Below are 15,763 nucleotides of genomic sequence, written 5' to 3'. Positions count from 1 at the left end.
AATGCACCAAGCAATGACCATCCTGCATATAAAACAACACCTACCCTGTCACCTACCTGTCATTAGCAAGGGGAAGATGGCAAATTAATACTTATAATAATAATAATAATACTACTATCTGCTCTGTAGGTTTCTGTGCTTTTGGCTTGATTCTGTCACTTCATGGCTTTGCTCTAAACAAAACCCGTCACACGCCCTACAGCTTAAAGCTCAATTTAAACTTACCTAAAAACATATGAACTTCGCTTGCTAAACCTTTGCAAGGGCTACTTTTAAAGCAAAGATTCCATACATGCAACTCTTTATTAATCACCTCGATTCATGAGGATAAGAACAAGCGAAAGCCTTCTTGGTTGCCAAATTTCGTAAGCACATTACCTCCAATTTCATATGGCTTCTTCCAAAACAAAGAAGCTCTTTCATTATGATCCATTGTTAGTAAAGGAGATTAAGGCAAATTTCTGTTAATCAATTTGTTGCTCTTCTTTTACCCCATAGTTTGCATTGTTGTTAATGTATCAGCAGGAAGCTTTGCCACAAAAATGATCTGCACTGTTGGATATTGAGCTTCTTTCTATTAGTTTGATGACCTAACCATGCTATTCTTTACTGCATTGGAACCTTGACATGGCATAATTGCATGTATAAAACTATTCTCACTCATAATAAAGGTTTAAATTTTGCTTGAGTAACTTGGTTGGACCATATTTGGCTTTTTACTTATAACAAATTTAATATCATTTGTAAAAACTACATCAAAGAAAAGGATAAAACTCTCACTTTCTTAGCAAGTCAAAACAAAAAAAAATTAACTCGTAATAGTAATTTGGTGATAAATGATTTTTTTTTTACAATTTGTAGTGATTAGTAATAGTGCCTGTAAAGTTAGATGGTGCATTGATGAAAACTATTTATACTTGAATAAATTTTAACTCATGAATCATTTCCCACTAGTAAGCATTTGCAATCAAATTACAAGCCCCGAACTTCAACTGGAATCGAGTCATTATTCCAGTATAAAAGATCCTGTATCCAGCTTCTAAAAATGATATACTTGTTTCAGTTCTTGAAGATGATGCATGATTACCGGATGAAGTATCCGCTTCAAGCAGACTCTAGTGAAACAAATAACCAGGTTGGTGAAGCTGAGGCAACTCATTTTCACTTGCCAATGTCTGAAGTCTGAAACACATATGACACGCTTGGCCTATCAGAATGCTGTTGTACACCTAAATGGCTGATGTCAATGCATTGTGTCACCTTAGATATATTGCCTCTTCTAAGCATTCTTCTTTCGATAATCTCTGTGCCTGCAGCAGAAACCTTTTGATACTTAATTAGTTTGAGATAATTAACAAAAAAAAAGGAATTCAAATAATATCTATTGACACTTACATATTCAGTAAGGTTGCGGCTGTGATTTGGATGTAATTATCTCCAGAAACTATACACCAAAGCTTAAACAGATCTGATTTTACTGAAAACAGCCCATCTATAGCATATCCGGCACCTGTAGAACATTGTTAGAAGGGTATACCTTTTTATATGAATTTATAAATAAAATTTTAAGGCATAGAAGTACACTACCAAGTTCCAACCTTTCTATTTGTGTTACTTCAGCCTGGTCTGCCTCTGAAAATTTGTTGTCATGCCAATATCTGAATTTTTCAAGTTCAACTCACTATCAAACAGAACTTTCCTTGCTTTTAAATCCACTCTCCTTGTAGCCAAGAAGCCTGCTATAGTCTGGAATGGTTGAATATAATGTCTAAAATCTAGACTAAAAAGTGGAAATTATTATAGAGCCTCAAGAACTCTCAACTGCTCATTTGTAAAAATAAAAAGGCCAAAAGTAGTCACACACCTGCATCACAAGCAGATATCTGTATAACAAAGATCAATCCCACCTGATTTTAGCTATTTAACATGGATCAGATTGCTAAACCAAATGCACAGCCGCTTCCTCCTCTTATATCTGTCTGTTTGTGGGCCATAGAAGAATAGTTTGGTAAGCATTTGGCCCTGCATTCCTTGAGACTCAAACTTTGTCTAACCAAGAATTTGTTGTGTCTGGCAGTTTCAGTCCACCAGATTTGCTGAATCCATCTCCATTCTTGGTTATTCCAACTCTTGAAAATATATAAAAAGAAAAACAAGGGAAATTATTATTCGATCCCCATTATTACTAGTCTTAAAAAGTACAAACTACAACAAAAATATAAAGTACTTGAAAAGAAGCTGAGAAATGAAATCCTTGTAGTTTTAAGAAAAAGCAGAAGACTTACTATCCTTGTTGTCATCAGGTCTTAATCTTCATCCTCTTTTGATGGAAATTCGAAGGAAGGTCGTAGTAAACCAAAGGTAGAAAGAACATCCTTAGCATTGGGATCATCCCATTCTACTGACTCCTACCAATCCATTGAATCTAAAATGATTTGCTTGAGAGAGGAGGAAGACATAAATGGATCCTCTTTAGCTGCTGACATCCGCCTACCTCAAGAGATTGCAAAGAATCTGCCTGAATCATGACACCAGTACTACAAACGCTTTTCAACTATGGCTACTAGACCAACGTCAATTTCCTTGAACTGGGAAGAGTAACTGTTGTTATGTCAACACCCCTTGTTTCTCCTTGATGATTTTCTTCGTCTTCTTTTGATGCCATTATAAACTCTATTTCTTTGCAGGATATAACAACAATTTCTTCCAAGTTTACAAGATCCTGTAGCTGTTCAAGTGAAAGGACCTTCTTCATGCTTGAGCAACCAATTAGACGAAGTATTTTAAGGGAAGAGAAGATGGTGGCTGGTGTTGGAGCTTGAGATGTAGAATCAACTGCTACTCCAATTCTGACAAGTTCCTGCAAGTTACACAAACCTTCAAGGTCTACCTCCTCAATGTTCTGATGCGAGTTGTAATAAGATAATGACAAGTCAAGCATGCACTCCATCCCTTCACACTCCCGGATTTCACATTTCTTTAAGTCATTTGCTTCATGGAACAAAGAAATATTGCTTAAGCTTTTGAGATCATGGCACTTTTCAATATACAGATCACCAAGGTCATTTGGGAGCACTATAGGATCTTCATGCCTTATCTCCCCATTAATAAATTTTACACTCCGATAATGCTAAGGTCTCTCAAATTGCTCTGACCAAAGAGTGTATGTTGGGTTGTTAGCTTTAGATGATCCCACAACAAACACATAGTTTCTAGGCCCCTGACCCTGCATAGACTTTCCATATTTCTCAAAGTCTAGCAACTCAAGAAATGACCCTGAAAAAGTCTCTAGCTTCCTCAATTTGGCTACTTCCTCTGCATTTATTTACAGTGTAGTTGCCAAGTCTTGGAGATGAGAAAGCATTGGTAGTATGCCCATTGGCAGCTCCTTTAGATCCTTTGAAAGTAAGTAAAGATATATGAGGTTCACTAACATTTCTATACCGTGAGGGAGCTCATTGATAGCAGTATTATAAAGATCCAACTTTCTCAGCACTCTAAGCTTTGCTAATGAAGGCACATCCCTTAACTTGTCACAATTTCTAAGTATCAATGCAGCAAGATTTTCCAAGTTGGAAATGGAACTAGGGAGACTGCGAATACTTGTATAAGAAAGATCTAGAACCTCTAGACCGTGCATGTGCTCGAACAAAGATTCTGGGGTACTTTCCAAAAAGTCATTTTGCTGCAATAACAAGGTTGACAGATTGCGGCATTTAGGTGACATGTGAGGAGGAATTTCTAATATTGAATTATCCATCAAGGAAACCTTCTCAAGATTGCTGGTCCATTCATGCTCACCTGGTAGTTCATTTAATTGCATACCAGCTTTTACCATAAATTGATGATCACCAGATTTAATCGATAATGCCATGTCTCTCAAAACATCACACATCTGAACCACAATCCTATTGTAAGCCATAGCCATCTCTAACAAGCAATTGTTTACAAGCTTATTTAAAACACAATGGGCCCTGTCTTTCATTGCTTGTCTACTTCCACATTCATCAATAAGTCTCTCATCAATCAAATTTTCTATTAGCTCATTCTTTTCGATTGCATAATCCTTGGGATACAATGAGCAATACAGAAAACAATCTTGTATTTTTGGATCCTTTAAGCGGTCATAACTGAGCATCAAGCACTGAAATATTTTGGTGTCTAATCCTTTCACACTTTTCACAAGTTCATTTAGCTTCATTTAGCTCATTAAGCACATTCCTCCACTCATGATCATCATCTACCCCCTTCATGCTTCCGGCTATTGTCATGATGGCAAGTGGTAAACCACCACAATGCTCAAAAATAAGGTTCACAATTGCCATTAAAGTTGGAACTTGTAGAACAGTATGCGCTACATGATTCAAAAATAAGTTCAATGATTCCTACCTTGAAAGTGGTTGCACTTTGAGCACGGTGCATCCCATGGATCTACAAACCTCAGTTGATCTACTAGTCAATACCTATTTGCTCCCTCCATGTAATGTTGGTTCAGGAATTCCAACATCGAATAGAGAGAACTGTTCCCAGACATCATCTAATATCAGCACATATCTTTTTGTTTTCAAGATTTCAATCAGTGCAGTTGCTCGTTCTAATACATCTTCAGGAAGAAATTGATTCATTGCACATGCAATAGCTCCTTGTAGATTGACAATATTCAATTCTTTCGACACAGTGATCCAAATAACTTTATCGAATCGAGTCTCTTGCAACAATTGATTGTTGATATGCTTCATGATTGTAGTTTTCCCTATGCCCCCCATTCCACATACTCCAATCATTCCAACCTCATCACCCATCAAGTGTCTCCATATTTGGTCTTTGACCTCAGTTTCACCTTCTAAATTGGTTGTCGGCAATGTCACCTCCAGCCCTGGTGATAAATTTCCTTCACTTCTTTGATCATTTGGCAAACAAGCTTGCCTAGGCGGGCACGTGAGATGTATGAAACAACAGACAACTTTCGTTCAATCTTTTGCATTTTGGTATTCATCCTTTGTACATCTTCAAGCCATTTCTCCACTTCTTTCTTCACCACTTTCCTACAACGAATCTCAGCTTCATTTGCTGATTGAATATCTTGCTTCCAAATATTTAGATCATCCAATCTTCTTCTGAGATCATTCACATTTTCTTCAAGATTTTTATGATTGTCCAAGTATGTGCAGGTGGGAGCCCCTATGCACTTCATCAGTTCAAGGATTGCCCCAACAAGCTCCATATAAACCATGCTTTGCTCTAATCCAAAAGCCTTTAAATCAAAACGTTAAATTTGTTTCAATCATTAATTATCTGACTGTCATTCCATGAAGTTAAGCAAATTCCTGGCAAGAAGTGCTAACTTATAGCTTTCAGGAAAAGAAATTTAAGAAGCAGAAGTAACAATCATGTGAAACATATAAAGATAAGAGAATATAAACAAAACAATAACTCCAAAGATCAATTCATGCCACAATTCAAGATCCTAATGGAGAAAGCGACCAAAGATGAAAGAAAGAAACAAAGAAGAGGAGGAAACAGTTTACCTAGTCTCTTGATATTGCACCAGTCCTTCAATAATTGTTGATTGAAATCAGGAAAATAAGCAGAGAAGGAACAAAGCCAAGAAGACAGCCACTAGCAGAATATCTTATCCCAAAAAGTCTTTAATGTTTGGTTGGAGCAGGATGGAAATTAAATAATGGCCAAGTCAATGCAACAAATCCTGGCTAAGGTTTCCAAGTAACTTCCCTCGAAACCTCAGGCATTATTTTTACTACCTCACAATTGCTAAGTCAATCTATGGTTTGATTTTAGGATTAATATATGCTACACAACACAATCAATGGTTCTGAATATCAAGAGTTGTTTTTTTTTTTTATTAATTTCATATTTTTAATCTATTCTAACTATGTAAAATTGGTTAACCATTGGCTTTCTGAATTATACTATTCTGTATGACAAATTTCCCTCTCTAGATGTTCTGCAATAGACTTACTATATTAATCTAAATTTATAATTTAAAAAGAGAATTATTCCAACCTGAAAACTGATAATTAAGTACCCCAGTCTTGAACTCTTTTCTTGTTGCTGATGCAAAAAGATTTGACTATGCACATAATGAAATAAGTTATGATCTACTGAATTCAATCCATTTAATAAGGGGACATGAAATGAAGTTCCTCTGTTGTTTGATGGAGGTTCAGAATCTTTCTTCAATCAGCAGTTTTCCACTGACTTAACCAGATTGTTAGTTCCTTGATTGATTTTCCAGTTAATGAGCCTTATCAGATTACCAAACTTGAGAAATGGTATTTCAACTTCTAAGGTTCTAAATGTGACAGAATTCACAAAATATATAGAAATAAAAGGTACAAGATGGTGATGAAAATCATTTGGTAAAGATATTGACCCTCCAAGAGGAGGAGGAGAAGGAGGAGATGGTAGTTCATTTTCAAATAGGAGAAGAGATAAGGGGATCATTTTTAAATTCCAACATTCTCCCCTTACAGGTATATCACCATAAAGTTATTGAATATTATCTTCCAAGGGTGCAATATTGGATTCTGACTTACATCGCTAATCTCACCATTTCCTTTGATAAGATAAGCGATACTTTAATAATATTGCAAGTTAAACTACTTCATTGTTGGCCAATACAATGAAGCAAAGATAGAAAACTGGAACTTAAAACAAATTGCAGAGGACATTATATCAAGCCTTGAAAATTCAGGGTGGGGGGAATAGACAGTTTTATTCATTATGCACCAAAAGGCTAGCTCTGCTTACACAACATAAAGTGAATAAGGGGATATTGAGTTAATCATTGTTTTTTCTTTGGTAAAAGGCTTTATATTTTATATTCTACATAAATTATAGTAAAGAATCAATGACTATGGAGGTTCTTTTTAATATAAATCTGTTCTTTAGAGCAGTTCAGATGATAAGGTCACTGAAAATGGAGATATAATGATAAATTTCATTATTCCGAATGAGGTGTCAACCTCTCTGACCCTGCTTTATATCACTGATAACATGGTTGAACATGTTGTGAAGTTCTTTTCAATTACTCATACTACATGTTTAGCCTTATTCAGATAAGATTGAAGATGCATTTAGATAGCTAAATCCAAGTTCTTATGTTCAGGGTATGTTAGTAATTTTATGGGTCTTGTTAGCGTCGTTTGCTTCCATGGTTTGCTTCCATGGTTTGCTTCTGTGCAGTTAAAGGTTAAAAGTTCACGGGGGATGGGCACAGATGACAGAACATAAGTAGAAGTGTGCCCCTTACTCTCTGTTATTACAACGTAAGACAAAAGTAAAGACCAAACAAGCAAACTGATGTAAAACCCAAACAACAAAAGCCAGATCACTGCTCCATTCTTGTCTTAACAACAACAAAATGGATCGGCTACTGAAAGCTGCAAGGACTTCCGGTTCTCTCAACTTATCCAATCGATCTCTCAGGTAATGTTCGTTTCTACCCCCATATCATTTCCTCTCATTTCGAATCCGTCCCTGATTCTCTCATTACTTAGTTCTTCAATCCAATTATCAATTTATTATTTGTTATGTTAAAAGAGAGGTTCCAGTAGAGCTCTACAGAAGCTTGGATGCTGTTGGGGAGGGTGAAAAGTGGTGGGAGGTAATTTAATTTAAGATTTATTTCTGTTGCTTTTATTTTGGTAAATTATGGAAATTTCTCCTAGTTTTAACCTTAATTACCTTTTTGTTAAATTGAGTGTTGAAATTGCATTTGAATGAGATATAAAATGTTGTCGATGTTGCTTTGTTGTATGTAAAGGCTGTGGAGCTACAAAAGCTAATCTTAGCACATAACAATATTGAGTCATTGAAAGAAGACCTGAGGAATTTACCATTATTGACTGTGTTGAATGTCAGTCACAATAAGCTTACTGACCTTCCTGCTGCCATAGGACAGTGAGTTGTTTTGAACTTTGAAATCTGTTACTTGGTTCTGTGGAATTATCAAGTTATGCAGGCAAGTTTTCGCATGTGATTTTTTTTCCTTCTACTCTTGTAGGCTTTCCATGCTTAAGTTGTTGGATGTGTCATTTAACTCAATAGTGGCAATACCGGAGGAGATTGGATCAGCAACTTCTTTGGTCAAGTAAGCTCCTGTTTATCTCTCTCAAGTCTTTCAAATAATAATAGTTGGCTGGATTTCTTTTTTGTTGCCATTTTGGCGTTTTTGCATTTGTATGCTTGTGTTGGTGCATTTATGTATTTTAATGGTCCTATACTTATTTTTAACACATATGGGTTGACACAGAAAAAGAAAGTGATTAGTCTTTCTTATCTGGTATGATCATTTCATCAGCAGTTTCCTAACACTTAAGATGTATTAGATATCCATTTTATTTTGTTTTAGCAAGAATCTGTTCATTCCATGCACTTTAGTGCATAAAACAAACGCCTGCTGCTGAGCTTTTTGGTCCATCTTCATAGCCTAGTGTTACTTCTTTCACAACCCGAACTGGCTGGTGGTTTGAGTTATAACAGCATCAAAAGGATTTTTTGGATTACCTTCTTCTTAATTATATAGGGGCCAAAAATTTGACAATTTGAATAAGACATTGTATTAATTTTAGAGTTTATTATCCTATTAATCTCTGTCTCTAGCAACAGTTTACTTTCAAGTTTATGGTGATTTTCTGAATACTTCATTTTGTGGAACCATTTATACTTTGATTGCGTTTTTAGTGAAGAAAAGAGTTTGAAATTTTCATGTTTTGTGTCTATTGAATCATTATTTTGTGACAATTCCAGGTTTGATTGTTCAAGCAATCATGTTAAGGAACTTCCATGCTCACTTGGAAAATGTTCAGATTTATCAGACCTAAAGGTAGGTGTGCATGTAATATTCTGTTGACACAACTTTTCTATTTACCGATCATCATAGTTATCATTATTTATCTTTTGTTGCCCTTTAAGAATCTGCTTTCCAGATGAGTTTTCACACTTTTTGCTTCACCTTTAAAAGCACCTTGTTTTTGAATACATTTCCCAGCCCCACTGATAATGTGTAAATTCCGTTAGGAAGTCGCAAATATTTTTGGACTTAAGGTTCTCTACTTCATTTTGGAAATAACCCTCCTTGTTAACTCTATCATTGTTGGTTAGTTTCAATCTCAAACATGTGCTCGTTTGACTTTCACAGCCATTTTCTTAACCTCTGTTATGGATGGATGCTAAGGTGATCTTCAAAGAAGATTTGATGTTCTTTTACAACCTCTTTTTCCAATCACCTTCAGGTTGTAGAGTGTAAATTTGGGTCCTTTTCTTATTTGGTCATCATTCATCAATTAGTTTTTAGAGATCAGCTAAGCTTGTCATTAAGAATGCCAATAAATGATGTGCTAAATCTTCTTGTCATGAAATTACAAGTTTCAGACGTTCATCTTGCTTTATTTATCATCATATCTGGTCCATAACTGGCTGCTTGCTTTGTTTTTTCGCACACCAGGCATCAAATAATCTAATTACCAGCTTGCCTGAAGATCTTAAGAACTGTTCAAAACTGACAAAGCTAGATGTTGAGGTAGTAAAGTGAATTATTTTTCTACATTGTGATTTCTGTGGAGCATCTTGTTGGGGGTTTCTGTTGTAATTAATAATCATTAATGATGTATTTTGGGGCTATTTATGCTATATTTTCTAATTGTGTCAGGGGAACAAGCTGACAGCTTTATCTGAGAACTTTTTCGCATCATGGACACTGCTTACAGAACTCAATGCATGTAATATTTGCTGTTCCATATTTTGCCAGATATATCAATAATATTTAAATCTCACATTATATAAACAAATTTTGAAATCTGTGCAGCAAAGAACTTGCTGAGCGGTATGCCAGAGAACATTGGATGTCTTTCGCGTCTCATCCGTCTTGACCTTCATCAGAACAGTGAGTGAAATACAGAGTTGTGTTAGAAAATATCCTTACTTTTTACTATATAATAAGTCATACTGATACTGAATGATGCAGGAATTTTGTCAATCCCACCGTCAATAATGGGTTGCTCTTCCCTAGTGGAATTCTATATGGGGTCATATTCTTGTTCACATTTTATGAGACATATTTTGTAGTTATCTGAAAGTTTTTGCCCTTTTGATGTTCATCTGTTATTTGTTACCTCAAATTTTCAGGAATAATGCATTGTCGATATTACCAGAGGAGTTAGGTTCTCTTTCTCGTTTAGGGACATTGGATGTTCACTCAAACCAGGTAGCTATTTCAATCTCTTTTGCTTTAATGTAAATTTGCTGTTACTGTTTTGGGAAGAAGCCGCATTTTCATACATTGTTTGTTGTGGTGGCCTCCAAGAATATTTTTTTTGGTACTTTTTTTGCTCAGCTTTAATTTGAAGAAAACATGTTTTCTCTCACCTTTTTTTGGTACATTTTGTGCTCACCATTTTATTTGTCTCTGCCCAAGTTAAATATATACTGACATTTTAACAGTACATGGATGCAATGACTGCTGTCCATTTGGAACATCTTACATCTGCTTTCCAGTTGGCTAACTATCAAGCCAGCATTTGATTCATGCTTCATCCTCATTTCTTAGCTGTGTTGAATGCTTTTTTAGGTTGTCTATGTTGGAAGTAATTATTTGAAGACAACAAGTTTCCTTGAGCCTTGAGTTTTTTGGGTATTGTGACACATTGGTCAATGTGTATGAAGAAAATAGACATACTTTGTTTTGGTCACTGTTATTTATTTGTTTATATGTTCTGACAAAATACAATGTAATACATATATGCAATCATTTTTTTATTTATACAGTTGATTCACCTTATTGTTGTGTGTGCTTTTGTGTTTATCTTCTTTTGGTCCCAGAAATGGTCTGAATCTTACTAAATTGTAACTGCATACTGATTATGTCAAATGCATGCAGTTGAATAAATATCCAGTAGGTGCATGCAAGTTATGCCTATCAGTTCTGGATCTTTCAAATAATTCATTGACTGGATTGCCTGCTGAGCTTGGTAAGTTTAGCAATTTTGGATCATTAATTAATTTAATTCTGGCATATCTTTATTAGGAATGCATAGCACTTGATGCTCTGATAATGCAGCAAAAGCATATATTTTCACTGACCATATCATTTTCCTTTTTACTTGCCCTCATTTACATTTAGGTGGCAAAAAACAATGTAAATATGTTTGATTCTTTGATATTCATGATGAAAATATTTTAGGCAATCTAATTTGATGTTTTGTTTAGGCAATATGACTACTCTGCGGAAACTTTTGCTCACTGGCAACCCTTTGCGAACTCTAAGAAGGTTTGACGCATTGAGGGAGTTATTTGTTGTATAAGCTCAATTTAGTCATGGCTTTACCAACTGCTGTTTATTTTCTCCTGCAGTTCGCTGGTTAATGGACCTACACCTGCTTTATTGAGATATCTTCGGAGTAGACTTTCTGAGGGTGAAGGTACATTGGTTTACAATGCACATGCAACATAATATCCTTTTAGTCTGTAGTCTTTCTGGCATCTCTCTTACTTTATCCTCCTTACTGCTAGTGGTGTTTGAAATTTTGATTAAATTTCAAATAGCCATGATATCTGGTTCTGTATTATATCTTGTTTCAAATAATAATAGTGAAGCTTTTGTTGTAGATTCAGAAGCAACAACTCCTGCCAAAGAGGAAGTAGTTACTATGGCAGCTCGATTGTCTCTCACTTCGAAGGTATCTCCTTTATTACATCAACTTATAAATTTGTTTTAAGATTAGAGTCTGATCTTCTATCAGAGTAAAGTGTGTATTTTGTTTGTGATCTTATTACTGTGGATGCAGAATGTAATAGGTAGGTTCAACTTATTACTACCTATCTAGCTCTCTGTCTGAGGACATTGGTGGATACTTTTCCTTTCATTGGAACATGGTTTGCATCATAGGGTACATAGATCCAGAAAAATAGGGCATCTTACTGGATGCATGACCTTAAGGAAGAAATGAACTCATCGGGTTTGTTCAGATGTTAAGGGTTGAGAAATTGAGAATCTGCCATTAAAAGTTGGGTCTGTGGTTCTGAATTTGATTCATGTTGTAGTGTTGCATGCTTTGTACAAAATTGCATATCATTCAGCTTCTTGATGATTATTTTTCCTGGCAGAAAGCATAGAACTTGCTCACTTTGTCTTTGGGTTCTTGATTTGGAAACGATGCATTTGGATTTTTTAAATTTTAGTTTAATGGTGTGTGCTAAAATTAAAAAGATTTTTATAGTGCTGAATAAATCCAGAGATTCATTGAATCTTCACTAAATTGTGACTTTGAAATACTGCTTAAATGGAAGATTGATTTTCAAATGCTATAGCTAATGTTATCTCAATTTCTTATAAGCCCTAAATCTTTGTTAGTTTCGTATGTTGTCTCCATCATTTTCAACAATTAATATCCAAATTCACTCTCTAAGTTCTTTGTATCCAATTTAACAACTTAAGTTTCTTGTACATGTACTTTTCAGGAACTTTCTCTGGAGGGCATGGGATTAAGTGTTGTCCCATCTGAAGTATGGGAATCAGGTGAAATTATAAAAGTTAACCTTTCCAGAAATTCCATCCAAGAGCTGCCAATTGAACTTTCCTCATGTTTAGCCCTTCAGGTATTTGCTCTCTAGTTATCATTTCTTCTAGAAGTATGGACTTTGATTGTGATTAAGTAAAATGATTTTTGTATCCATATTTCTGAATTGGGATAAAAGACATATATATTGTTGCTTGAAGCTTCCATATGATGTTTGCTTGTGAGATCAATTCCATAGGCAAGTAGTTTTAGAATTCATCCCTGATGCATGATGGATGATCTTCTTCTTGAGTTTTAATCAATAAGCTTAATTGGGAAGCAAACTTGTCTGGCTTTCTTAGATTGTTATCTTGTTTAATTGATGATCTGCAACTCTATGGTAACACATATTTGAATGTGCAGACTTTGATTTTATCGAGGAACAATATTAAAGAATGGCCGTTCGCAATTTTGAAGTCACTTTCCAATCTTTCTTGTTTGAAGCTGGACGATAATCCACTACGACAGGTAAGCAGGTTTGAATAAAAATTCTTTCTTGTACAATATACATGAGATCATGTGGAAGACATATGAAATGAAGAGTGTGTTTTCTAAAATTTTTCTTGTCCCTCAAAATTTTTTTTTTCATCTGCCTTCTAAACGTTAGCTGTTGAGGGAGGAATGCATGCTTGTGCACTCACTAAATAGTCTAATTCATGTTTGCCTCCTAGAAATGTGGAAAATAAAAAAAAAATATGCCCAGTTGGTTAAGGTACCAAATACTGTGTTCTGTCAATAATGGCTCATCAATCTAAAGGTAGTTGATGCATCAGATGATTGGATTGATAGCCACCAGAATTTCTGTCCAAGAACATGGAAACAATCAATTACTGCAAGATTGGTTAAGTTATAAGACATTTAAACCACTGCAATGGTTTGCATATTTCAATTTCTTTGATGCTTTTCTTTGCTGCAAGGCTAGATTTGCTTTACGTAATACTTTCAGGGCAATATGAGGACACACTAACTTAATGTCAATAATTGTTTCTGTATCTCAACACATGCATGTTCCTATTTCCATCTGTATGACCTGAACAATCTCTCATTTACTTGATTATAGATTCCATCTGATGGATTTCAAGCAATCTCTATGCTCCATATACTAGATCTAAGTGGTAATGCAGCTTCATTACCAGAGAATCCAGCATTTTCTAGCTTACCACACTTGAAGGAGCTTTATTTGAGGTCAGTGCAGCGAAAACAGTGAGATGCATGTTCAGATGCAAAAGTACAAAGGCATTGATTTGTTTATCATGGCAATTTCTGCAAATTGATCTATGTTTTTGCTTTTTATGCAACATTTGCTATTTGTCTTAGTTCTATGTTGACTTGACAGACGAATGCAGCTACTAGTAGTCCCGTCAGAGATAATGAGCTTATGCCAACTACAAATCCTAGACTTGGGCCAAAATTCCCTTCAATCAATCCCGGAAGTAAGATATTCTTTTAGGCTAAGCCACTTATTATGAGTTCTTCATACAAATAAGTTTTGTATGATTGTTAGCATCTGTTGCATGACTTTATCATTTGGCATAAACTGTCTTCACTAATGGTTCTTGTGGTAACATCCACTACATAACTGCTATAACTACTTGGTTTCTCTATTGATCACATGTGAATGTTCTTACAGTTATGTGAAGTTGAATTTGTTTTCCAGTCATTTATTGAGTGATGAAATTGATTTGGTGTTCCTTCATCCTTAGAGTGCAGCGGTTTGTATAAATTCCATCTGGAAAGAATTATAGCTTTCAACCTAGGGCTTTCACATGCTAAAGAAGATGATTATGCTTCTCATAGTCATATCACTTTGTAGTTATGGCTTATAAATATCAATCAGTGTGTCAAAACTGGATTGACCTAAACATGTTACAGTTTGTTACAAGACATATACCAGTTTTCATTGTGTTGTTGTAGCTAATAGTTGGCCTGCAGTGAATTGTTTTCTGTCTGTTGTTCTATCTTTTGACACATCAACTGTAATTTAGTCTTTATCCCTTTTTGTTGATTCATTTACAGGGACTTAACAGCCTTACATCTCTCACTGAACTGGACTTCTCTGACAATAACATTTCAGCACTTCCTCCAGAGCTGGTCAGAATTAGAAAACCCCTGTACCATCTTTCTGATTTTGTTGGTTGTGTGTGTGTTTCTTTTACTGTTGTCTTTGTTCAGATTATATATCATTACACTGTTCTTAGATAACGGTTTTTTTCGCCAGGGTTTGCTTGAACCAAGCCTCCAGGTTTTGAGACTTGATGGAAATCCTTTGAGAAGGTATGTTGCATTTTGAAAATTACCGCTGTATTTTCTTTAAATTTATATTTTGTGGTTCATTGTATAAACTTTGTGGTTTTGTTATTGATAGAAAGAAATAATGCAGAAAAAAAGTACTTCTTCTAAGCTGTAGATAGTGTCAAAACTTAAAATACTTGAACAGATAAGCATTGAAGTTTCCCGAACTATTTTTAGTTTCATGTTTTCTGTTTATGTTCTAACAGAGCCTAACTCATGAACCGTTATCTGGGTTTCTGTTTACCTTCATTTTGCAGCATCAGGAGGGCAATTTTGGACAAGGGAACCAAAGCTGTGCTGAAATATTTGAAGGACAAAATTCCAGAGCAATAGTGTGCAAACATCTCTTACTGATTAGGACAGCATGTAACTCTGCCATTTATGTTTGTCTGAAAGCTTGATCTCACTGCAGTGATGCTTTTGACTTTCTTAATTTGAGGGTGTGGAGAAGGTAACATAATGAGGAGGTACTGCCATTGATATAACACTATCATCTTTTAAAGGATTGGGGGCATCAAAATGCTCTCCAGAAATTTGTTTCATATGAACAGGGCAAAACGAAAAGTTGGAAAAGAAAACAACATGATTGTATTTTTTCCCCATACACCCCTTTTGCTTGGAGGGTTGGGTGGTTTGCTGGGGTTTAGCTGATGCTCATGGTCCAGTTTTCAGCTCTTTGTAACACTTCAATATATGAGTAGTGTTTTTATTTGTATGTTTTTCAATAACCCTGTCCTTCCTGGGTTTTGTATTTTTGCTTGTTTTCCTCCTTTTGCTTCCATTTCTGCTGCTGCTTCTCTCTTAGAAACAGATGACTTATTGGGAAGGCTTACTGCTGCCACGGGGATTTTTCCTTAACATGGTAGAGAATAGGTTCCGTTGAACAACAAATA

At 35.4% G+C, this 15,763-nt stretch overlaps 1 protein-coding gene and 1 pseudogene across 1 annotated transcript; one reads left to right on the top strand and one right to left on the bottom strand.

The window, feature by feature from the left end:
• Nucleotides 886-5,617, bottom strand: LOC18593896 (annotated as a pseudogene).
• On the top strand, nucleotides 7,200-15,623 carry LOC18593895 (plant intracellular Ras-group-related LRR protein 6). The gene is made up of 21 exons (XM_018125023.1): nucleotides 7,200-7,449; nucleotides 7,564-7,627; nucleotides 7,787-7,923; nucleotides 8,027-8,113; nucleotides 8,773-8,848; nucleotides 9,470-9,544; nucleotides 9,674-9,743; nucleotides 9,830-9,907; nucleotides 9,989-10,049; nucleotides 10,150-10,228; nucleotides 10,901-10,991; nucleotides 11,230-11,290; nucleotides 11,374-11,441; nucleotides 11,629-11,699; nucleotides 12,481-12,618; nucleotides 12,942-13,046; nucleotides 13,639-13,763; nucleotides 13,915-14,011; nucleotides 14,595-14,669; nucleotides 14,797-14,852; nucleotides 15,128-15,623. The coding sequence occupies exons 1-21, from the start codon at nucleotides 7,385-7,387 to the stop codon at nucleotides 15,201-15,203; spliced, it is 1,755 nt and encodes a 584-aa protein (XP_017980512.1). The 5' UTR covers nucleotides 7,200-7,384; the 3' UTR covers nucleotides 15,204-15,623.

This window comes from Theobroma cacao, chromosome 7 (genome assembly GCF_000208745.1).
Source record: "Theobroma cacao cultivar B97-61/B2 chromosome 7, Criollo_cocoa_genome_V2, whole genome shotgun sequence".
NCBI classification, from domain to species: Eukaryota; Viridiplantae; Streptophyta; class Magnoliopsida; order Malvales; family Malvaceae; genus Theobroma; species Theobroma cacao.
This window is presented reverse-complemented; position numbering and strand designations above follow the sequence as displayed.